Raw genomic sequence first — 25,804 nt, 5'->3', positions numbered from 1 at the left:
ACATGGATCGAACCGGCAAACCCTGTGGTTGCCAGGGCGACCAGATGCACCTTCAGAGCCAGCGCCACCCCAAAAGGACACTCATAGAGGGACACAGCAGCAGCAGCTACGGCATGAGGTGGGAGATGATGCTGGACGCGGGTGAAACAAACAGACACAATGACAGACGGTGACAGCGTCCTCGTTAAGGGTCAGAATAAAACACTGGGGACATTCGTGGACTGCTCTGCTGAAAACATCATCGCGCCAGGAATACAACTATTTTAACAGGTCACGGTCTGAAAAAAACAAAAACAAAAAAACAGCCCTAAATGAAATAGCGTTCCAGTGAATCACTAGACAGTTGGGAATGTTTTCACATTTTCCCTCATTTACTCCAGAGACCCTCATGGTTTTCATCCAGACCCTCTGAGCTGATGTCTGAAGTGCCAAACGCAGCCAATGCAGAACACACACAGAGTAACATGTGGTTTCCATTCAGGGAATCTGTCCGAGCAGGAAATAGGTGCATGGGGTAAATAATGGTATCAATCTTTAAATCAGTCAAGTTTCATCATCTGACAGGCACTTGGACAGTAGACAGACAAGAGAATGGCAAGATATGAGTGAGACACACACACGCAGACAAAGAAAAATATCTAAAGGGACATATTTAGAGCTCTGGTCTAAATATCTCTGGCTTAACTCGTAATACTAAATATGGCTGCCTGTGGAGATCAGCAATAAAAAGGGTAATCTCAAATTCAAATTGAATGTAATAATAAGGACCAATTTGAAAATAAAATAAACAAATTGGTAGATTCCCCACAGAATGACTCCAAACTGAAATCCAATCAGATCCATGTATCCATCTATACATCATACAATATATCCTATATATCCTATCCTATACAAAAATATAAACAAGCAGGGGTGAACATCCATAAAGGACTCATGAGAAACGTACAAGTCGTGACGGGCTCTGGCACGTTTGATGTGCCAGAGCCCGTTTGGCCCAGCGGCCCGGGCAGTAGGTCACTGCTGCTGCGACGAGGGTGCCATGCAGCCTGGAAGCTAATGGGAGCCACAGTAGCCAAGGCCGAAGCAGAGCACTGGCTGAAGCATGGAGACACAGAGTCATTCAGACATGGGCAAACGTCTTGAACACATCCGCTATAGCGCATGGTGCCGCTATTGGGACCGCAACATCCCTGCTGACCTGTCAATGGGTTACATTAATGACAGCATATGAGCTGCATCTGTGTGTGTCTAGTGTGAAGGGTAAATCAATTGGTTGAGAGGGTGATATGTACAGCTTATGAAGTGTGTGTGTTATACATTGTGCATGTACATGTTTTGTCGATTTGAACATCTGTGTTTTTCTGAATAAATCGGCATGTTTCCTTTGCCCAGGTCTGTCTGCAGCATGGCCCAAACATTCACCTTCGGACTCATCCAGACTAGTGACATTGTCATAGAAAGAGGCCCTTTGAAAGGTCTGAATCTCTACAACACAGAAACGGAGAGAGGGACAGAGAGAGAGAGAACTTTAAAAGGAACATTCAGCGCTCTCCTTCACCACCACTTTATGAAAGCCTGTCTCCCATAAGCACAACGGTGTTAATAGGCTTGGGTCAGGGACTCTGGAACGTCAAGCAGACAAAAACACACAGGCAACACTAGCTGTCTCATGTGTCAAGACCGTTCCGACTCAGTATGGGTCGGTGTGGATGCGGGGATTGGCCGGGGGGGGACGGGCTTACCGTCCTTCCACAGTTCCGTCACAAACTTGTCAGTTGATTGGTGCAGGAGCGTGGCAACGTTGTCGTTCAGAGGGTCCATGTTCTTCATCAGCCATTCGTCTGCCTTGTAGTCCACCTGTAGGTAAGGCCACACAGTGGATAAATAGCTCTTTGAAGTAGTAATGTCTGGAACTCGTAGCGGTTGGCGTCATTGTATTCTCTGATATCAAGGAGGTCGTTTTCCGGAGCAGAGAGAGCTCTGGGAAATGATTGAAGACGGGAAATGCATTGAAGGGATCAAATCAGAGATGAAGACAGACAATATGGCCTAGAATGCAGTGCAAAGATTTAGAACGTGATATCGACTGAAAACATCTATCATTTACCTATGTCTAGAGACCTATCAAGAACAATAATCTGATATATACGCCAACTCCTGGAGGTCATTTAGGTAACATCTGGCTATTTATACATGCCTGTGCACAAAGCAGAGGACACAGTGTTACGTAATAATTTCACTGCTGCATATTGTTGGGAAGGGGAGCTTGAAATCCAAGCACAAAAGCCCCTAACCTGGAGCACAAACAATGCAATTTTCATCCGAAAATCGTTTTAACAAAATCCACATTAAAGCAGACCACAATGTTGCTGTGAAATAAATGACGAATAAAAACAAAAGAAGACACTACCCAGCCCTTCGTCCTGCTCCTTATGTTCCTTCTTTGAAGGGTACAACATATCCTACCTACCATGGTAAATGGTAAATGGTCTGCATTTATATAGCGCTTTATCTGTAACCAGTGGCCACCCAAAGCGCTTTACAATATTGCCACACAATCACCCATTCATACACACATTCATACACCGACAGCGGAGTCAGCCATGCAAGGCGACAGCCAGCTCGTCGGGAGCAGTTAGGGTTAGGTGCCTTGCTCAGGGACACCTCGACACACGCTAGGAGCCGGGGATCGAACTAGCAACCTTGCGGTTACCAGCCAACCCGCTCTACCTCCTGAGCAAGTGCCGCCCAATGCATATCAACCGTCTGTGCAACAACAATGACAAAAACAACAGCAACAACAACAATAGCAGCGTACCTTGCCGGCATAGTGGATAATGCAGAAGTCGGCCTTGTCTTTGAGCTGGCGCGGCTTCTGGAACTTGGTGTGTGTGCCCTGCTCCTGGGTCAGCTTGTCCACGAAGCTCTTGTCCGTGGCCTTGGGGAACCAGCACTCCTCGTCCAGCAGGGCCAGCACTCCCGGGGGGTTAGCCTGGGACCACACCGGAGAAGAACAGTGGTTAGGGATACTTCAGAAACAGATTGTTGACAATTGTTGAGGTGGCAGGGGATGTTGTCGCAGCTAAATGTAACTAATAAAGTAACTTGTAATCTAATTTAGTTACTTTTAAAATCAAGTAATCAGTAAAGTAACTAAGTTACTATTTTAAGGAGTAACTAGTAATCCGCAATCTGATTACTTTTTCAAGGTAACTGTGGCAACAGTATAACATATATATATATAACATATATAACATTCACACAGGGTTGGAGCCTACCTGATCTCCAAGCTTGACTCATAAATGTTAAAGCTCTTATGTATTCACATAATAAATAATCATATTCCATTAAAAACAAAACCCTGAAGAAGACAGACAAGAAGGAGAAGAAGGAGCAAACCAAGAAGGAGCAAACTAAGTGGTCATCGGTCAGAAAACCTGGACGGGAGTTGTGACATAGTCTTCTGAATAAAACAGGGACACCATATCGAATCTCATTCTCTCTACCAACAAACGGCTCATGGGTGCACTTGTTTTGGTCCGGCGTAAACACATACCCAAACTAACCAAACTCGGGAGGTAAATGCATCGGGGGTTCGGGAACAATGGCTACTGAATGACTAGGTGTGAAAGCGGGTCCCTTAGCCAGGGCACCACACTCACCGGCCTCTCGATGAGGTCGATGCAGGGCTGCAGGTCCAGGCCGAAGTCGATGAAGCTCCACTCAATGCCCTCCCGCTGGTACTCCTCCTGCTCCAGGACGAACATGGTGTGGTTGAAGAGCTGCTGCAGCTTCTCGTTGGTGTAGTTGATACACAGCTGCTCGAAAGAGTTCAGCTGGGGGAGGAGGAGGAGAAGAAGGGGTGGTTATTATTCTGATATTGTAAATATTTGTGGTTGTATCATTTCTGAAATTGGGCGAGTGCTGCATGCAGCGCGAAACTATTGTTCTTCTTAAGCTTTATTCATTCTTTCTTGATATTCTTTACAAATTTTGGTACCCTACTCCTTCCACAATTATTCACCTAGGGACTCCATTCCACTTTCAAAATGTTCATATTAGCTTGGAACTTCCATTCAACCTTTTAAGTTAATCTACATTTTTTAATATAACTTTTACAATGGAAGTCAATGTTCTCTGACACAGCTTTTGTGACAGCCACACTTGTGGCTATCACAAAAGCCAACCATTTCGGCCGTCGCGGAGCCTAACAATGTCAATATTTAACCTAGAAAAACAATGCTAAGCTTAAACGCTTACGGTATTTCTTGTTTCACTGGCACAAAAATCATTAATTGATTGGAAAAATGATTATTATATATCAGGCGTTTGTGTGTGGGAACCAACAACAATGCTTAAAATTTAAGCACTGCTACCTACACAAACGATATGTCATATGAAACGGTAAAAGCCTCATAATTTAGTGAGCTTATCTCGAATTACGTCGTCAATAACACACTTTCCAAGTTATTACCACACAAACACACACACACACACACCAACACACACACATGATTCAACCATTTCAAACTTAAGCGTATGTATGTATGCAAACTTAATCAATTTAGGTATTTGTTTAACTCTACTTTATTTGATTCGCACCCTTTAAATTTTTTAAATGGTGTGCATGTTCAAGTTGTTTACTCCACTTAGACTTTAGAACTGTTCAAATCTTTTCACTTGATTTAAGCTATTCCACATTTCTTTAAAATGCATTGTTGATAACAATGCATAGCTTCAAAACAGGCCTATGGTACCTTGCTTAAGTGGATGCAATTGTTCGATTGAAAGATTTTCTTGTTGATGCTGTTTTTTTCACAGAAAAAATTGGATTATCTTTTTTTACATAGCCTCATGTGCCAACTTAACTAGATAGTTACTCCTGATACAAAGGAGTCCTCACCAACAAAAAACAGTGAAACCGACACCATAGGAAGTGGCAGAAATATCCAACATATCCAATGACACTACAAGTCAGGTGTCCACAGCAGGCTATCAGAGCTGATTGCTAATTGGTAACATGCCTTGTACCAGACAATAAATAGCCTGCAAGAAATCAGTGTTACATCTCTGAAGGTACAGCCAATGCAATGGCCATAGCTTGTGTAGGAATTGCTTGCGTCATAGCTCTTTGGATGACCGAAGGTAAAGTATGTTGTAGTGCATAACTGATGTATTTGTTTGAAGAAAATTTGAGCTTAGTTTCAATCTGTTTTTTCTAGTTAAAAAAAATATATTTCTTAATTTATATGTAAATGATGGCAGAGCGTCTGTCCAGCACTGACTACTTGTCTTCAAAGCAGCAGTGCTTACGCCTTATTTGCCCTGTCTAAAGCTCAACACTTATGGAGTACATCAGTTGCCATTCATCAATTCACTGCCCTCTGGAAGTACATGGAGCTTCTGATATTTCTTTATCGTTTCCTTTAGGTTAAGCCAATTCATGCATAATTACTTGCATAAATTCACCAATGCAGACACACATGAAACGCATAAAGATCTACTTGTATAAATAAACCATGGATTCTAGTCAATCTGTTATGGTACAGGGAGAGATTTCAATCAAAAATACGCTATAACCACTCTTTCAATGCTTATAGGATCCACTGGGGGAAAGTGCGGCTAAAACAGCCAATTCCACCCAAAGATATGATAAATGGTCAGGGGCCAAGGCTTGTCTGGAAAGGAATATAAAGCGGAAAGATGTTCAATGGGTCAACGTGGAGAGACACTTCACACTCCTCTTCAATATGCAGCCAACACAAAACGTCGTCCATGAACAAACAAGACTAGAAGCAGGTCTGGAGAGTGTTTGACGTGAATCAACAAGAGGAGAACTCAAGAGTATCCAGAGCAAGATATGTGGAAAATGTTGCGATCATCCCCAACATATCCTCTAAAGAAAATACTTCAGTCCCCCACAAGAACATTCATGGAACCATCTCCACCGCTTATTTTAATCTCTGGAACAAAACAGGCTTGTTGTGACTATTTGTCCGCCCCCTAGTCCAATTCCACACACAAACGAGACACGACGACTAATAGAGACGACTTTGGGTCGGGCACCTGGAAGATCTCAAAGCCGGCGATGTCCAGGATGCCGATGAAGGAGGCGCCCTGCCTCTTGGTCCGGTCCAGGGCCTTGTTGATGCGGTGCACCAGCCAGCGGAACAGACGCTCATAGGTGGCCTTCGCCAGGGCCTCCACCGCAAAGTCTGCCTGGAGGACGGAGACACGGATACTTCTTTAACTGGGTTTGTTTTCGTCTGCTCTATCCTGTGAGGCACTTTGAGTTGCAACCCAGGCACAATTGTGCCTTATTGATTAATCACAGCAAGGAAACTAGTCAAAAATGTGCTTTTGTTTGTTTTCTGCAAAGAAAATTGGATTGGGTGTAGACGGCAGCTCCTGCAGTCCGAGGCCGCTCCCTCGTACCAGACTACTCTTTTGTTTGGTGGAGGTAAAGGCTATAAACCTGTAAGCACAGCACTAGACAGACCTGTTCCTTGGTCTGGGCCTTCTGAACATAGTCCCTTCCCACTTTGATCCTGGGGGAGAGAATGGCCCTGGTGAACTCCATCACGTTCAACCCCAGCAGGTGACACAGCTTCTGGGCCGCTGCAAGAGGAAGATAAAGGGTTAATAACTATGTATGGGATTGGATACGATTGTGTTGATAGTGATACCAATGCCATTATTGATTCTAAGCTGCACATTCGTGCGTGTGTAATTGCACATTTTGCAATAATATTTTGAAGTGAACAAATGGCCTCTTACTCTGGACAGATCCCAACAGAGCTCAGCCAAGTGGACCACAGAGACTAACAGAGTTAAGTCATGGGGTCTGCTGCCATGGTCTAGTTCACCACATCTGGGAACATCACTCGAGTCTAGCGGGTCTGACATTTCAATACATTTTTAATGCCAGTTAAAATGGAAAATGAAACCGAAGGCAGAGAGGAATGCTTGACCAAATTCACCATTGAGGCTATTACTGAAACCAGGTCAAAGATGGCAGTCAGCGCTGCAATTCACTATGGTATCACTCAACTCAAAGTTTCTTGTTCTAAAATAATCAGGATTAGACCCTCAAAGCGACATCACTATCTTCCAATCAGATAACAATGGGTATACATTGTTTCCCATACATAGACCATTGTGTGGCGCAGCGCCACAGAATCAACCCCGAGTGCCACAAATTGAATCCTCTTCTCTTTTTTTCTGATTTTTAAGTATAAATATCATTCCGTTCATTCATCTCCTCATAGCACTTTCTCCCTGACATTCTCGTTCACAAACGCATACGAACACACACACAGACACACACACACACACACACACAAGCGCGCATTCATGCCAGTGGTGCGTGGGTAGGCTACACTTATAAACAGCTGATTCGCCCGCTCCTCCTCTCAACGCGCCTATCAAAGGAAAAACCCGGAGCAGCTGGATATTTGGCACAGAGAGGACGGTCGGCGACCGTTTTACCAAAGTTTAGTTGCATCCTATTTGCCAATATCCCCCATTATAATTACTGCACTGACTTGCCACACAAACACCAGTTTCATCAATGCTATTAATTTGAGCCAACCGTAAACAGCTGTTGTGTGAGCAGCGTTTAGTGCGTGTGCTGTGATCTGATCTAAGCCTGTGGCCCCAAGAACAGCTTTTCAACACCTGCAGCACCGGAGCACCTCCTGGCCCACCTCCCGCGGAGGCCAGAGCAGCGCCACATGTGGAGCAGTTGAGAGGGCGTGCTCTGCTTATCTCTGGAATCAATCTCAACTATAATGGTGCAGTTTAACCGCGGTGCAGAGGGAGAGACGAGGGAATAAATCACACAACTCTCAGCTCTGCAGATGGGACTCATGGTAGAAGGAAGTGAGGAGACAGCCTTTGACCTGTTTAATCCCCCCAGAGTGGGTGAATGAGTGGTTGAGTGGGTGAATGCGTGGTTGAGTGAGTGAGTGTTCAGCTACCTGTGTTCTCGGGCATAGAAGCCTGGTCGCTGTTCCTCTCCTTTTTGAAGATGATGTTGCCAAACTGCAGCACTGAAGATACCACTTTCAACATTGCTGTCAACACAGAGCATGAGGATAGTATTGGTATCAACGATGAATGATGTGGTGTGGACAATGGTAAAAAAAAAAAACACAACTGAAAGCATTTCATTGACATCAGCAGAACTGCAGAACCAGGCGCTATTCATCACTGTATTATATTTAAACACAACCTTTATGGGTTCTTCCAAGTTCATGATTAAAGTGGTCATGTCATTGGGGCTAGGCTGTCGAGACAGCCGTCATGTCCATTACACATCACATGACTATTTGAATCCTCTGTGTTCAGAACAAGGCGGATGGCGGCCGGTGTCATGGTCGTCATAATGAGGGTTGGTGGCGGACGTACACAGTATCTCCTCGTGGGAGAAGCTCATGATGTTCATGGCGTCCATGGTCTCCTGGAAGTTGTCCTTGTCCTGCTGCCCAGGGATGGTGAGGTTGCCGTTGGATAGGAAGCGGTAGCTGCTGAACCCATCCAGAAGCAGGTCCGCTGCGAGCAGAACATTACATCAACAACAACAAAACCACAGCGAGCCAAATTAGGGAAAACCAGCCGCTGTGATGTGGCTCCTCCTCTGTGCAGGGGGACGATGCTGTCCCCCTTGTATCTACTGAATATGCCAGAGAGGGGAAGTAGCAGCTCTATTTGGCTCCAACAGACTCACACCGAAGAGGAGAGTCAGTGAGGTAAACAGTGTTTGTTACTGTCACATATTATTATTGTGGTCACCCATACATATCACTTGTAGTGCAAGAGATTATCGTAAAAAACTGAAACAAACGGGAATAAATTATGTTGACAGCGTGTCTGTGTATTATATAAAACGTATGTTTGGTTGATATTTTTTGGCATTTTTATGCTTTATTCATGAAGAGTTAGACAGGAAGGTATGGGAGAGAGAGAGGGAGGACATGCAATCAAGGACCACGGGTAGGAATTGAACCAGGGGGTAAGGCTCAGTAAGGCCTATTTCAACGGCGGAGGGGATGTAGTGACGGTACCGTGTTCTCTGGGCCCCAGACACAGGCCCTCCTACTCACACTTGAGGTGCTCTCCAGCCCCGGCCAGGAGCTGGTAGAAGACGTGGAAGGTGCGCTCGTCCTTGGCTTGACGGATGGCCCGGGACTTCTCCAGTAGGTCTGACAGGGTGTTTGCTCAGGAAGACAACTCCAGCGTCTCGAGACAAAACAAACTGGATAGTAACAGCATAAAGACTCATCGACGTGTCCGTCCGCGGTATATTATCTATCCCTCTACATAATTAGCTCAAGTGAGACAACCTGTAAAAACGTTACCCGATTCCTGGCTCTTGCCTCAACATTTCAGCATCTAACCTACTTTGGATAAAGTAGTTTTATCCAAAGGTTTATCCATTAAACTTACTTTGATAACGATATACTGCATAAGGTCTCAGATAAACCACTTCGGCAAGGATACAAGTTTCGATGTTGGCACCAACAATGTATCCGGTTACGTCAAAGTTGATTCGAATGAATTTTCCCTGAGGAGAAACAGAGTGGAGGGTCGAAGGGCGTGAGTCAAGCCATTGAGGAACAAGCAGCCATTTTCCCACCACAGTTCCCTTGTCTTACAGTATGGGTTGAAGAAATGTAGATTTCCCGTTGTTCTCATCATTTCCCGTTTCTATTATTTTTGATACTATACTAATGATTCTCAAAAAACAACAATAACAATAAAAAATAATAATAAAGATGACACATACTATAGTGCTGACGTATAGTTAAACAATCAAAAACTATATTTAAACCTTCCGCAAGCCTATTTTAATTGAGTGTGCGTAAATCTGGTTCTGCCTCATGGCCTTTCGAAGTGTCTCTCGTCTGGGTTTACTCTCGTATCAAAGGCCTCATTAGTGACCCGGAGACGCCTCTGTCCCACCAGCCTACCCCTCTCAATTGCTTACAGGCAAAACAGGATAATAAAATTCCTTTCCTTCAACTGTATCCCTACTAAGCTCTGGTAGACGGCTTCCGCCACGCTCCAAGGAGCCAAACACACCGGCTTCATTTCATTCAGGTGTCGGATTATATGATATTAAGATCAACAAGAGCGGCACTTTGAAGGGCTTCACCCCCAAACCCCGTTGGATCCCTCCCTTTTTATTTTCCTTGGCAGAAGACACCGCAAGGCTGACGGCAAAAAACACAATCCTACATTTTTTATCAAATATACATTCAGCCTCTTAGTACTTACGAAACGTGACGAGTTGTCGTTTTTAACAGTCTTGCCATTCCCAAAGGATTCTAGGATTGGATTTGCTTGTAAAAGTTGACGCTCCAATTCTCCCTGCAAATGAATAGAAAATCCTGTTACCACAAAGCAATGCTTCCACCCATTTTCAATGACTCAAAACAACACACAAGCACTTATCGCCACAATAAACTTAAACAAATAACAAAATATCCATCAGGAACGTAGAAACAAAATAAATGACCATTTCATGCAGGAAATATAGTAGCCTTTTGAAAATGTTTTGTTTGGTACAGCAGGATACTGTTCATATCCTATTATGAGTACAATAATATCAGCCAGGGCCAGAGAGGTTGTAAGCCGTGGCTGTAACGTAGTGGCAGTCTCCTGGCATGCTCATTTAACAAAGCCGACGCCGTGGGAGATGTTGACATTGAGACAGAGAGAGGGGGGAATGTGCCAGAATAATGCACATTAATCTGTAAGTGGAAGGCCGTTAGCATAGGTTCCTCAGTTATTCCTGCAGTTCCTTATAACAGTTGAATCAAATGTTATTCCTAGCCATTTCAAAATATCTGTTGAATGAGGGAGAAAGGTCAGCGGGACACATAAAGGAGGAAGATGTGCAGCATCCGCTTTCTCCTTGTTATTTTTGGCATGTGTTATTTTGAATACACACCTTATATTTTTATTGAATCCATATCAATAATTGAACTGAATAATCGATAAAATTCCTCTAATTCGAACAAACCCTAATTTTTTTTTTTAAAGTAAGACAAAACACGTGATTCTTTCACTAAAAAACTCCTTTCCCTAGTCAAAAACGTTCATACTTTGTGCAGCCGTTTTTATTTCTCACAGGTTTCCATCATATGTGTAAAATTCAAGAATTTCAGAAGATTCATGAATTCACTGACTAAAGGGGCCATGAGGCAGCTAGGGCCGTATCCACAGTCAAGCCTGCTGAGGCATAAACGAGGGGCAAGGGGGCCACACTCCCTTCAAGGAAGAGGGCACCTGAAGAGAGAGGCAATGGAGCTCTGTCCACACACACATTGTCTGACCAGACAGCTTCACGAGGCAAAGAAAAAAACATGTCAATAAAAAATAAACCTTCATTAGCCTATGTTGGGAAAGGTTGCCCATTAGTGTCAGCTCCAACCACCTTTTGTGTTGATGGTATTGACCAGGGAATCCAGAACAGCTGATGAGCAAAAAGCAAATCTTCGGCAAAAAAACTGCAATTTTTTGGGCCAAGAAAAATATGTTCCCCTTTAGGACTATGAAGAAATAAAGAAAAGAGCTGCATTCTTGTTTAGTTTGAGGAGGCCGCATTCCACCGGAGGAAGCTGTGGGTTGAGTTGGAGAGCATCCCTGGACTGTGGACTGGAGACGTGCGCTGTGATGCTTGGCCGGAGAGGTTGACAAGCTGCCTTTAACCAAGTTTTGAAGCAGTTGGAATGAAGCCGGACTGAACTAATTAATCCCACCCCAGCAGCCGCCAGTAAGCATGGAGCGGAATCCATACAAGACCAGCAACTCATCCCAAAATCCTGTGTTTTAATGCAAACATGCCTGCATTGCAGCTTGGACGTTATCATTGGCTTTGGAAAAGTAATACCCATTCAGTTCAATGGTAGCCAAGGGCCAAGAGGATAAAAAAAAAAAACACTGGCAGCACAGCGGGAGGAGGCCAATCTAGAGATATTAGAAGGTGACCCACATTCTTGCAGTGCAAGTGTGTCTGGAACTAACGGCCTCCAGACACACTTCAGATACCTAATCGGTGTTGAGCTGTGAAAACAATGGAGGAACGTGGAGGCTCCCAGCCCCGCTGGACCCATTTCAGGTTATGAGAGTTCACGCGTAACATTATTATCCTTAATCACAACTGGTACAGGTTGTGGAAACAGCCAGGTCTCCGAGCAGAGTGCAGGTTATTTGGCGGCCCGTGCAGTAGTGCATCGGTAATGAACCAAAAGGGATCAGTCCAAACCATACTATTCAATTATCCAAACGACTGGCAGGGCTAGTAAGTAGGGGAACGTCATTTGACTGTTCAACATCTGCTGTGTGACCTCTTAACCCCCATACCCACCACTGCCACTAGAACCAGCAGAGCATTTTGAAGCGTTCTGTCCACCCACAGGAGACAAATAGACAGCCCATGCAGATCTGTGTTCGGAACATGGGACCAAAGTGCAGGTTGAAAACCCATCTTGACTAGGGAGCAGGGAGAGCCAATATGCAATGCAGGGCAAAGCACAAGTTGCGTGAGATGAGGCTTCACCCTTTTGAAACTACAGTTTCATTCCGTGGTTAGGACAGTCGTCCACCAATGAACATGCCAAATAGTGACCAATATGTCTGTGTTACATGATACAAACGCCAGCAGCTCGGTTTACCAACGCATACAATCCATGTCAGGATTACATTAGAATCATAGATGATTCCCCTTTAAAAAATACTTATTGATGGAGACAGCCTTGAGGAGCTGGGAAGGCCTGCTCTTGATTAAGCACTCTTTCCACTAGCCTCCCACGCAAATGCAGAGGGTTTGGCTCTTGTCCTGCCGGCCCTCAAAGCAACAGATTGGGGCCATACAAAGGATGGAAGGATGATCCAAAGGATGGTAGGATGAGCTACCTCTAAGTAACTTTGCTCCAGCCAAGCCTCTAGGGTAGGGGTCTTCAATTAAAATTGAACAAGGTCCAGTTACTAAAAATTCCTTCCGAACCTACCATGTCCTAATAGCCTTCTTTTGTCAAATACAATCAACACGGCATATTACCTTATAATATCAGATGTATCTATTTTCAATTTCCTAATAGCTTACTTTTAACCATGAAAAACTAGTAAGACAAAGTAATGCATATTAACATTTAAAGTAAACAAAACAGGTACATTAGGCCTGCAATTCAAGTAAACATAAAAAGTGCATAAGGCCTACATGTGAAGTAAGCAGAACAGGAACACTAGGCCTACACTTCAAATAAACACAAAGTGCAATAGGCCTACATTTCAAGTAAGCAAAACAGGTACACCAGGCCTACATTTCAAATAAACACAAAAAGAGCATTAGCCCTTCATTTCAAGTAAGCAAAACAGTGTCTCAAGTGGTGTTAGACCCAACAGGTCCACACAGATCTCTTTCTTGTCTTGATGAAACAATCAATCAAGCACATAAACCAAAAGCTGGGCATTATCCGTTACATCTGAAGACTCATCAATGGCTAAGGATGGGGCACTTTGAACAGCCGCATGAAGCTGTGACAGTGCGTCACCTGATAACATTTCTGATTTTCTGGTTGTCGTTGCAGCTCACATTGGGATTTGCTTTATTTTTTCACGCAATTCATCCCTTTGTTTACCTTCAAGTAACGTCTCGGCAGCGGCGTTCAAGCACTCCTTCACAACAGTCGTGTCACTGAAAGTTTTTTTATGTTGCCCCAAAATCCATGCAAATCTTAAGTGAGCATTCAATTGCACGTTGCTGGCCTGTAAATGAGTGTGTGAAGACACGCATAGACCTCTCATACTGAGCTCTCAGCTCTGATATTTTCCACGCTCTTACTTCTGACTTCTGGGGATGCTTTTTCCTCGAAGGATCTGTGTTTGGATTCGTAATGCCGCTTAATATTCCCGCTTTTTATCAGCGCCACGGTTTCAACACATAAAAGACACAACAAAGGTTTTGTACTGCCTTGCGGGAGAATGAACATGTATTGGTCATTCCATTCATCTTTGAAATGTCTGTTTTCGGGGTCAACTTTCCTTATTTTCGAGCAAGCCATTTTCTCATTCCAAATCGCTCTTTCAGTAAACAAGAAAATTGATTGGCTATTTTTTGAGTGACGCAATTACGCACATGCCTTGACAGACGGAGGGAGGGGGGGAGTTCTGTGAGTGCATGATCTTCGCTCTGTGAAGATCATTGATTTTTGCTGTTTTTACGCTGTACTACAGACTATTCTGCCTTTCAATTTGTAATTCAGTGAGAAATGATTTTACTAACATAATCATGCTTTGTATAGTGAAATCATAAAAAAAAAAAAAAAAACCTCTTTTTTTTTCTTATAATTTTAAATTGGTCATGGGACGGATAGGACCGTCACTTGGTCCTGACCCGGACCGCGGTCCGCCGTTTGGAGATGCCTGCTCTAGGGGACCTGGATGCAGGCGAGATGAGAGGGGCCAGGGGTTGTGCACTCAGTGGAGTAGAACCCGTGATGGACGCTGGTTTGGTGGATCATTGAGTTATGGCTTGCAGCCTACTGAGGTGGAGAACTTGTTTGCAGCACAAGTTGCCAAAGCATTGAGTACCATGCGAATACAATTCCTTACATTGCAACAAAATGTGAAACACTAAAGAGGCGGAATAACCACAATTTAGTCAAAAAGAGTTGAAAGAGTGAACCTCGAAATAACACCGTTGTTTGCACAGCCTTGTGGGATATGTATCTGACAGAGTGGAATAAGTACCCCTTAGGTTTCTAGATATTTTAGCAACAGAAAAGTAGTGAGAGGTGCAGGAACTACATACTACTCACATAAAACAGGGGTCCACTCTGTATCCAATGTGTCGTATCATGGAAATAAATACATTGTGTTAATGTCATGGGCACTGGAAAAACATTACAAAATGCATACAGTGTAAAATGAATGAAACAAAAAATAGCTAAAATAATTACAGGACATGCTGTAAAAAAGAAGATGAAGATGATACTGAAAAAGAACGACAAGCGATTTCAATGAACTTTATCACTGTCTCCAGCACACTTCCAACTATGTCAACTTTAGCACGGCTAAGGTATTCATGTGTGAAAATGTAAGATAAATGGTTTGCAGCTTAACTTTTCTGTTTGACATGCTTTTATACTTCAACCACCTACAACTACCTTTGATTTTACTCATCATAAAATTACAAATTATTTTGAATCTTCAAGAGATAGGAATGGGAGTAAACGGGCTTGAAATGATAATGCTTCATGATAAATGAGTCACAATATCACATGCATATTTACAGTATGAATAATCTTTCTTAAATGGTCAAAACCGAATACAAATATCCAAAATGTCTGCTATGAAATGCCCATGCCTAGTCCTTAAATTTACTTACAACTGGATTTTGTTCCTAACGGAGAGAGGAACAGATAAAGGTAATACTAAATTAGCTTTTGTCAGCGCTGTTTACGATCCCCATTCACTACCTTACTAATGGAATCATGTCAAAATAAAGTACACTCTAGGTTACAGCATTAGGGAAATCCACTTTGTGTGAGGGGACAGTTAGTCTAACATACAAATGAATGGGTATAAAATAAAGTGTAAAGACTTGCCTGTGGTTTCACTGGTTTAGGGGACTCTGGCTGTTCAATACAAATAAACAAATGTCACTGCATAATTTCGGCATTACCACACGTTATTTTATCAAAACATTCAACAGCCATAATTTAATTGAACGACAAACAAATTACTTCTCTAAGAGTTTCGATCCCAGCCGAATTGCCCATTGATAATAACCGTTGCCCCAATGCCAATGTTCAACTAATGAGGCACGCTTAGGCTTAATCCCTTTTCAATCATAAACATCACTGGATTAGGATGGCCTAGGTCCTGGCTAGGGTACTAGCAGCCTTTAATTACAAATCATTACCTGAGGTGCTAGTCAAGGAATTTATTTACATAATATAAATTCAAGCTTGCTTCGTAAAACATGCATCCCATCTCAATATGAGCATAAACAATGGAAGCTCAATTAAGTCTAGACGACTCATAGTTTTATTTCAGGTAGAGGTTGCTAATCTAATTGTTAAACATATTCCGGGGAACGATGCTCTACATTTTCTAATCTGGGAATATCATTCATGTGATATGAGAACATTGTAAGAGGATGCCATACTCACAGGAGCGTTGTGCTCCTTTCTGCCTTTGTGTGAGGAGGCCACGTGTGCCAGGTACTGGATGACCTTCTTGGTGTTCTCCGTCTTGCCAGCGCCCGACTCACCTCTAAGAATCACATGGTCATCCGAGGGGGAGATAGTTAACAGACTCAGACATAGATCCCCTTACTGTTTATGTAGAGGAATCTTGTATTTTCCCTTTTAAAAGGTTGTGTCAGACACATTTGGATAAAGGGCTATACCTGACAGGCTCAATGCTCAGTCACAATCAAAAGAAATTTTTTTAGGTTGACTAAATGTTTGTGCCAATGACATATAATCAAGGACATTGCATTCTCACCTCACCTCATTCTCCTTCTAAAACATCCTACTACTATGATGATAGTGTGGAAAGAGACGGGCCGAAATTATGTTTTTGTCCTCCCTGAGTTATGCGACATGGGGCCCTATTCAGAGCATTCCAGAGGTTTTACACTAGGTGCATATTTCACACGTCCAGTAAGCACCAAAACATAAACCCTGCACAGCTGAGATTCGTTGAGCATAATAAGGCCAGACTTCAACACTCAGGACGGCAAGAGAGGCATCCGAGTGTGTCTCAGAGGCCGCTAGTAACAGAGAGCATTCATTGAGGACTGTCTGTGTGAATGTCCCCCTTGTTGGCCCTGGGCTGCGAGCCGTTTCAACCCCATGGAGCTGAACTGCAGAGGGGATGGCTCGTCATTCACAAAGGCCTGGAACCCATGGGTCTGTTAGAGGCCTTGCAGATGTGGCTGTGTAATCATAAGCCAACACTTGCAAGTGTACATGTACACGGCCTCCCCACTTTGGGAATAGTTGGTCTGTTGCAACTTATTGTGTGTATATGAGCTTGTGCATGTGTTAATGTGTATAGCTAAAACAACCGAAGGCGTCCAGATAAAAAAAACTGCAGTTGTGAAAGCATACGGGGGGGGAAACTAGGCTATCCAGAAAGAAAAAAGACAATCAACAGCCCAGAATACATCACTAGCTGTGGAGGTCTGTCGGTTGCTCTACCAATCTTCTGACATCTTGTTAGACTGCATTCCAGTCATCTCTAGGCACTTGGCATGGACCATCTACACAGGCCTTCCAACTAAAAAAAAAACACTGACATTTCCCAGACCAGCTTTTGTCTCAAGTAGTGCACGACCATTTTGAGTCACCGAGGCATTCTCTGCTCAGAATGGACGAGAAGGGCCAGGGACACTTTTTACTTCTAGAACGAGCCACAGTGGAAATACTGTCTTTTTCAATTTGATTCAATTTACACTAAGGAGCCCATCAGTCTATGTGTTTCTGTTCCCAAGGAAGCCCAGAGAGTGCATGCACACATGCATGATGACCAAGACTGAACTGTGAACATTACGCCATTTCCAACCGGATTACAAGACGGTTAGAAGCATGTTTACATGCCTTAAACATTCTTCTAAACCTCTGGTTCCTGGGATATCCAAAAGCATTTATTCATCAGTAATTATGCAAATATATTACAGGCATCTTATATTTTGAACATCATGCATGGGAAGTTGAATTTAGATGACTCACGTGCAAAGAATTGATTGGTCCTCTCGATCTGTGAGGTGAAATGAAGGAACGGGGGGGGGAGAGAAAGAGAAAGAGAGAGAGAGAGAGAGAGAGAGAGAGAGAGAGAGAGAGAGAGAGAGAGAGAGAGAGAGAGAGAGAGAGGGGGAGAGAGAGAGAGAGAGAGAGAGGGGGAGAGAGGGAGAGAGGGAGAGAGAGAAATTGTTCATGTATGACTAAAACTGTAGAAAAAAAACATTCTTGATTGACATTATCAATGCAGTTATAATATATATTTCTATCGGTAAGAGAGGGACCAACAAAATACAAAAAGGCAGAATTTCAATTGAAAAGATTCAATAGATTTGAAGCCTGGGCCTGTGGATTCAAATGCCAAAGCCAAGCTAACCATGCATGTGGCGTGGGCCTGATAATACAATCATTATCATATACAGGCTAATCCCACAGTTTTTTCACTTTTTCTTGCATCCTAAGCTTCTGAGAATCCTTTGAGATTTAGATAACTTCTAGAGACATTTCAAGGAAAAAACAACCATAAAACATCTGGAGCGATGGAGATATGGCCATAGGCAGGAGCTCAAATACCAGGCTGGTGGTTTGCTCAGCCCCTCCAAGTGTCAAACAAATGTTAAATGTATAATAAGCTAAAGATGACTGCAGGCTCTATTTTAGACAGCATAGACACGGAGAGGAAAGGCAGGGGAAAAAAGGATCTGGCGACCGTCTTGGAAATCAACAACCCAAAACTGTACACTATGGAGACAGCTTTGCCAGGTGTGTTTGCAGGCGACGGACCAATAACTGGAAGGCCATCCTTCCTCTCTCCCTGGTTACTGGCCTTTGCCAGACTAAATGTCAAAGGCAATGAGGCATGAATGATGTTGAAACCAGACCAAACCGTAAGCTTCATTTCACCCCTCCAAATTTTCCATTACATAATGTCATGATGATGATTGCTGACCATATCTTAATCATATACAATTTTCCGTCAGCACTCAGGTCCATCTCCAGGTGTCAGACAATTTATTAACGTTAGTCACAACATTTTGCAGAATCTCAAATAAGTCTCCAAATGGGATATGATTCTGGTTGTCACGACAACTGTATCCTGCTGGCTGTGATTTCACTACTTTGAAGAATTGGGATTGGATTTGTTTCTCCTTTCTTCACATAAGGCAGCAGAAAAGGGGAGATGATGTGATGTTTGAAAATGTTTTGTGGTACAGCCGTAGTGAATTGAGTTTGAGAAAGAGCTGATGGAACTACATCAGACTAAATTAAGGCTCTCCAATGGACTGCTTTTCTTATCTGTGCATCCATTATCTTACACAAAACATTAAGGGGTTTGGATACAGACTCCAAACTCAATGCATGTTTCTACTCATCCTTGTTTATGCCAGTTTGGTTGCTGAATGTTAATCAGCGTACTTCTGGACCTTTGCCCATGTTCGTTGAAGATCCTTCAACAGACCCAACAGTGCTGTATGGTGTGTTGTGTCAGAAAACACACAAATTCTTTCGGTGTTTCCAACCAGCACGCTGGTTGGAAATGGGAAAGGATCCCATTAGCAAATTGAATGAGGTAAATGGAAATCCTCACTACTCAACAGATTGAAGTGGGTGTTGAGTGAAGGTGATCAATCGTCAAGGTGTCGATACTATTGTGGCGGAAAAGAAAAAGTAATCAGCCGAAGGACATTTCCCTGGTGGTGTCCGTTATGGTCATGTGAACAGTTTAAATGAAAAAAAAAGAGTTATATTCAGTGTAGAAATCAAACATTATGGTTCCATGAATTCACCATTTTGCATTGGCTTGCTGTTACGGTGAGCAAATGATTAATAACTTTTCCCATCACCTGTTCTTGACTCACTGCCTGTGACCTTTGTTAGGGGTCTAAAGGGATCCTAAGGTCTAGTCACCCACCCGCTCTTTTGTAAATGTAGTAAGAATTTAATTGTGTGAGACAGATTTTTTTTTATCCAGATGAAGAATAGGAATTGTTTAAAAATAGACCCATTTCCATTTGACATAGCTTGGGATGGCATAGCACAATATAAATTAAGTACCACAAAAACGTTGGAAACCAAAACCAAAACAAGAACCCACTAAGCCACAAAAAATCTGCTGAAGGGAAAAGTCAGGTAAAAAATTGCTGAGTGTGTTCCTGTTGAGCTAGCATAGGAGGTGAAGAGTAGAGTGATGTGACCCAGGACAAAGCAGACCTTCCTGGTTTAAGCAATCCTTTCCTGATGTAGAGTAACAGGTGGAGGATGAGATAATGATGAGGGTAGTATGGCCTCTAGGGGTGTGAATTTGTTGGTATCTCACGGTTAAATTTGATTCTTGGGGTCATGATTCTATTCAAAATCGAATCTCGATTCAAATAGATTCCCGATTCAAGATTGATACTTTATTCAGTACATATAAGGATGCAAATTTCAGGATTCACTCCAGTCCACTGTTTGCTAAGAAAGGCGGTGTTGCAAAATATGGCATGGCATTAGAGTAGGGATGTTGTGAATCGAAGAATCAAAGCAGATAAGAATCACGATAGTTTCTTAAAGGAGAAATCCGGTGTAAACTTGATCTGGGATATGTTTAGTATGATAGCGAGTTGGAATGTTCGTTTGGGAGCAAAAAAGCGAGTATAGACGCATTCTTAAGTTGGCTGTTTTTAGCCGATTCTACCAAAACGCTATAAACTTGGAACGATGGGGGCATTTGTTATGGTAAAAACTAAATCGCTATTTTAAACCATTTAAAAGGCTCGAAGTAGCTTGACACTTCTTTGGTAGTATAATAAGGGTCTTAACATATAAAACAAGGCATTGATAACTTTGTAAGTGTACAGATTGCTTATTAAAAAGGACATTTTATACACACAACACCATCAGTAGTTCACCCGTCGACGCCATCTTGTTTTAGTAGATTGGCGAACACAGAGCTTGCGTGTTGTTGACGGATGTCACAATCTCTGTGTTCGTTAATCTACCTATCAAGTCTTAAAAACAAGATGGCGTAGACGGTTTGTTTAAAATAGCGATTTAGTTTTAACCATACCACATGCCCCTATCGTTCCAAGTTTATAGCGTTTTAATAGAATCTGATAAAAACAGCCAACTGAAGAATGCGTCGATATGCGCTTTTTTGCTCCAAAACAAACGTTCCAACTTGTTATCATACCAAGCATATCCCAAATCCATTTTACACTTGATTTGTCCTTTAAGGGACTAACAGGTGTGACAACAGTTTTTGTGTTTGTGCGTCCTCCACAAACCAACACAGTTTGTTTCTCACCATCAGATAAATAAACAGCACAAAAGAACAGCACCAGTGTCCGTTTATCTCTGCTGCTGCAGAAGCAGATGCGGGGGGGGGGGGGGGGGGGGGGTGATTAAGCTACAGCATAAATTCAACCATCCCACTTCCATTCATACAAAGCTGCCGCCTCCAACAACTGCCACACAACATGGTGGCGAGGAGAACCTTCCAAATAGGACTGGTTATTTCCGTAACACACTTCACAGATTGTGATGACCCTTTTTTTCTGTGATCCGCGTGATTGATTCATTTTCACATGACTCCATTGTGTACAAGAGGGTTATTTTTGCCCTGAGGAAATTTGCTATGTTCTATTAAAACATGTTCTGTGAGGAAAAAAATACTTCTTTTTTTTTTACATCGTCAATAACAAATGAGAACCTTGTCTCGGCTCAAGATGGCTATCTTCATAGCTTACCAAAAAATTGCCTCATTTCAACTTGATGAGAGAAGGCTGTTATCAATGGTCTTTCAAAACCCAAAAAACAGATGTTGAAATTGCCAGACATTTTGAAGCTTGGACGGCGGCAAAGTGTCTCTGCATGTAACGTTTCTTCATGCAGGAGTGATGGAGGAAGGCCTGGACACGGCCAGCTGATCTGAGGCCTTGACAGTGAACTCATTGTAGGACAGCAGCCCACTGGGCCTGGGACAGCCTCTGCCATTGACGGCTAATACCCGCATTAAGGAGTGACAGTGGAGTGTTAACACTCACCTCATAAGTGTAGTCCATCACACTGCTGCCCCACCCAGGGCCTCGGGGTAGAAAGACATACAATCAAACCTAGGTGATGCTCCACGAAATCAGATAAATGTGTTGGATGAAATACAGACCAAAGAGTATAATTATTCCGTCTTTTTAACAGCCCGAGACCACAGTGGCATGTTGGGAATAGGATGCTTACAGAACCTAACAATTAAGTCATTAACACATCAAATACTCTAGTCCAAGTACAGAAGGTACTTGCCATAAATGTTCCCTCGAGTAAAATGGGGTAACATTGGCTTTCAACACAATCGACAGCATTATCATCATCAGAAACCCTCCCCTGATTGAACAGGCGTATCTGTGTGCTGTCAACATTTCAGCATGGCCTTTCTCACGACGTTGCATGCTGCCCGCCCGGCTGTTGGCAAGCGTTTGTGCGCATTGTTCAGTTCAGGGAAACTCCCAACCGACCACGAGGTAGAGTGGCCAGGGACTATTTGACGCTGTGGGTAGATTGCTTCCTTTTTACAAACAGACGATCTACCCACCCTACCCCCACACACTGGATTAATACACCAGCCCGTCTCATTCCAGGCATTCCAGCCAAACTCACCAGCACTGCCAGCAACTAACACTGTGATGCAGCGACAGTGGCTGAAGCTGGCGCTATTTGGACAATCAAATAATCATAAAGTAAATGGACTGCATTTATGTAGCTCTATTCTAACCAGTGGCCACTCAAAGTTTTGTACAATATTGTACGATGCACCCATTCGCCCACACATTTACACCGACCGCGGTGTCAAACATGCAAGGCAACAGCCAGCCCGTCGTGAGCAGTGAGGGTGAGGTGTCTTGTTCAGGGACACCTCGACACTCAGCTAAGAGGAGCCTAGCTGAGTTGCTAGTTCGATCCCCCCTAGGGGGGATTGATATGAATTAAGATTAAGAACTATTCTACTGGAGGGACGTAAATATTAACAAAACGCTAGACCCTTAAGAACCATGGCTATGAACTTACATTAAAATATATCAAGCAAACAATTGCATAAGTATTATGTGAAATGTTGTATGATTTTCTGATTAAGAGAATACCCCCATCCTCCAATAGGATTTGGAGCCCGGTTCATTGAAGGGAATAGGAAGGTGGTCATCAACATAGATTTAACGATTATATGATTATAATCCAAAGAACAGAAATTGGAGGCATCACGGATGAAGGAGCTTGATGACCTGAATCATGACGTTCAGACGACTCAAGATTGTCAATTTCCATAATAATTTATGGCAGTTAAAGTCCTCAAGGCTCATAAAAGAGGAAAAAAATCCTATTTTTAAAGTGGTATAAACTCATAACCATCTGCAAACATTACTTCATCTAACAAGAGCGTCTTTGACTTGGGTTTCAGAAGCCAGCCAGTCTGTCCATTTTCAATTCTTTATACTAAAACCTGAAAACAGCTATGACACTGGCAAGACTTGCGGTTGGTAAGTCAGCCAGATGCTAGCAAAGGGGGAAAAACCACATCAGATCCATATCTTGACCATCTCTTTCCTGGATCAGTCAAAACATTTCTCCATGTCCTTAGGAAAATGGTTAAGGAGAATTAATCATACAGCAGACACCAGGAATTTGGATATTCACTCATTAATCATCACGTTAACGGCAAATCTAACACAAAATCAATGCAGACCGCTGGAGGACTAGTCAAATGGCGGAGAAATTGATAATGTGGGGAATGAGAGATATGTGTGACATTGAGTCGGGGAAATAGGAAAACAGTCTCATGTGAAGCCGATAAAAATGAGTTTTGCATACAGGCAAATTTAACATGCTACAGAATTCCACCACCAACCTTTATATTGATGTAAAGCTCTGTCCTGTACTCAAGAACTGTTACCTTACTTTTCCATCAGCAATGGGGAACAGGGAAGTAAAGGGTCAACAGACCAGGTTTATGACAAAGTATTATCATAGACTCAAGGAACCCCCAGAGGCTTATGCAAACAGCTCAGAGAGGCTAGCCAGCTCAGTCTGGAAAACATTCTAGGCTAAACGACAATAGTGAAAAGTTATTCTTACAGTAAACCACATCTGTTTATTCAGGTCAAGCTCAACTATGAAGTGTCAAGCAACACTCAAACTCTATAAACTAAGAAATACCAACCTAACTCAGCCAACAGCACCTGCAATATCATTTCAGCAATCATATTAACATATCTCTGTTTATATTCATATACCTGGCTTAAGAAGAAAGAAACATCTTTATTGCAGGAATCAGACAAGGGAAAACCACCAGTGTCTGAAATGAGTGCAATACATTTCCTTGTGAATTTGCATTTGGTAGGGGCCCATTTCAGTCACTCTCACACAGAAGTCACCTACAGCACCAACAGCTAACCCCTCTGGTGTACTCTCAAGAAGTACAGTTGATTAAGGAGGAACCAACATATTTACTGACAGGAAAGTGTTAGCATGCAAAGGTCAGCCCCATTCCAGAACTGTGATTTACACACCTAGAGGGTGTGACAAAGTAGTGACTATCAACCAATAACGTTTCCTTGCCATCCCCACTAATACTCTGGGCAGTAGGTGTGCAAAACCTGCATTTTACCAACAGTTATTATACCAACAAGCTTTTCACAAAGCATTGAATTGCATGTTTGTGGCAAACCATTTTTAACTTGTATAATTTTTTTATTGTATATATTGTTATAATAAAGCATCAGAAAATGCAAGCAAATGTATAATATTCAGTCAGTATTTATGAATGGCCACGTGCCTTGTGATGCAGGGGGAGTAGGTCCAACATATGCTTCATGATCTACCAGTGCAATCGTCTCCAGCAAGGATAGTGCATTCGTTTTTGTTCATTCAAGAAAAGGCTGTGGGAGTAGGTGGGACTGGTCTGAATCTCAAGAGTCAACCACACCTCATCTAGTCTGCAATTTATCTCCACTATACACATCTTCTTCATGTACTCAGTCAACATTTGTGTTGTATTTCTTTAAAGAAAGCATCCACAGTGTTATTGTCCGCACTGAAAACATACCAGATAAAGAGATGTTTTGTTCGGCCCTGATGGATTTGGCCCTTGTGAGACATATTACAGCGCTTTGTGTAAAAAGCTTATGGAGCCGAATTCTGGATCAAGGAAAGACTACTATGCTCAAAAAGGGGGGGCTGGGGTACTTTCTATTTTGAAACAAAAACAAAGAGCTCCTCACTATTTGTTGACTTCACCAAGAAACAAAGCCAACGTCATCAAATCACTTGGTGTCAGTCAACATGACCATACCTTTTATTAGAGACGTGGTTTTATTCAGAGCCCTCCATGGTAAGGCTGGCTATAAGCCCCACGTCAGATCCTTCACTCCTCTGGATGTGTTGTTGCTGGAGCAGTGAGGAAAGCTACGGTAGGGAGTATATGGACCACTAATCAAAGGCAGATGTGAGGTCAGGTCTGGCTGTTTGCTAACACAACCAGTCTTTGTACGCAGACCCCGATCATTACATAGACTCAGATAGAGAACGCGATATCTATCCAATCTTGTCCATTGTAAAAACAAATAGTACGAAACTGCAGTAAAAGTGGTTCAAGCCAACGAAAGCATCCCAAGAGAAACAAAAACACGCGGCATTTTAGCAGTTCTCCCTCGTTTTCCTCATTAAGCCCCAGGAATGTGATGTGACATTCTGTTGTACCCAGCAGTAAATCAGACAAAAACAATTAGAAGTACCGGTATATGGTTTTCTCAACACACGGCAAACAATGCGTGTGAAAAGTAGGCAGTAAAGTACTGCAGTGTAATGAGTTAATAAGCAGTGGCCAATGCTAAAAACCCAGATCCTCACACTATGATGGTCTCCATTGCAGCATAGGTCTAAGTTTAACCTATTTCCAGTACAGGGACTGAAATAAAAGCCGACTTTGACGCTGCCCAGTGAGATGCATGGGACACAGACGCAGAGCGAGGAGGCTGCAGTACGCCGCCCAGAGCACAGCGCCTCTATGGATTGAACTGAAG

At 42.9% G+C, this 25,804-nt stretch overlaps 1 protein-coding gene across 2 annotated transcripts in view; it reads right to left on the bottom strand.

Annotated features, from left to right (window-relative positions):
- LOC132453400 (myosin-10) overlaps positions 1-25,804 on the bottom strand; it is a 58,597-nt gene that overhangs the window by 23,310 nt on the left and 9,483 nt on the right. The window contains exons 4-18 of one of the 2 annotated variants that reach the window (XM_060046193.1): positions 17,748-17,775; positions 16,182-16,284; positions 15,615-15,644; positions 15,395-15,409; positions 14,826-14,843; positions 10,279-10,371; positions 9,502-9,565; positions 9,105-9,203; positions 8,410-8,553; positions 7,980-8,075; positions 6,500-6,618; positions 6,067-6,219; positions 3,663-3,836; positions 2,819-2,992; positions 1,743-1,857 (exon numbers count right to left, since the gene is read on the bottom strand). In XM_060046193.1, the coding sequence (XP_059902176.1) occupies positions 1,743-1,857; positions 2,819-2,992; positions 3,663-3,836; positions 6,067-6,219; positions 6,500-6,618; positions 7,980-8,075; positions 8,410-8,553; positions 9,105-9,203; positions 9,502-9,565; positions 10,279-10,371; positions 14,826-14,843; positions 15,395-15,409; positions 15,615-15,644; positions 16,182-16,284; positions 17,748-17,775 (1,425 nt within the window). The remainder of the gene's footprint in view (positions 1-1,742; positions 1,858-2,818; positions 2,993-3,662; positions 3,837-6,066; positions 6,220-6,499; positions 6,619-7,979; positions 8,076-8,409; positions 8,554-9,104; positions 9,204-9,501; positions 9,566-10,278; positions 10,372-14,825; positions 14,844-15,394; positions 15,410-15,614; positions 15,645-16,181; positions 16,285-17,747; positions 17,776-25,804) is intronic. The other variant, XM_060046194.1, reaches the window with a different exon arrangement.

This window comes from Gadus macrocephalus, chromosome 3, assembly GCF_031168955.1.
Source record: "Gadus macrocephalus chromosome 3, ASM3116895v1".
Lineage (NCBI taxonomy): Eukaryota > Metazoa > Chordata > Actinopteri > Gadiformes > Gadidae > Gadus > Gadus macrocephalus.
This window is presented reverse-complemented; position numbering and strand designations above follow the sequence as displayed.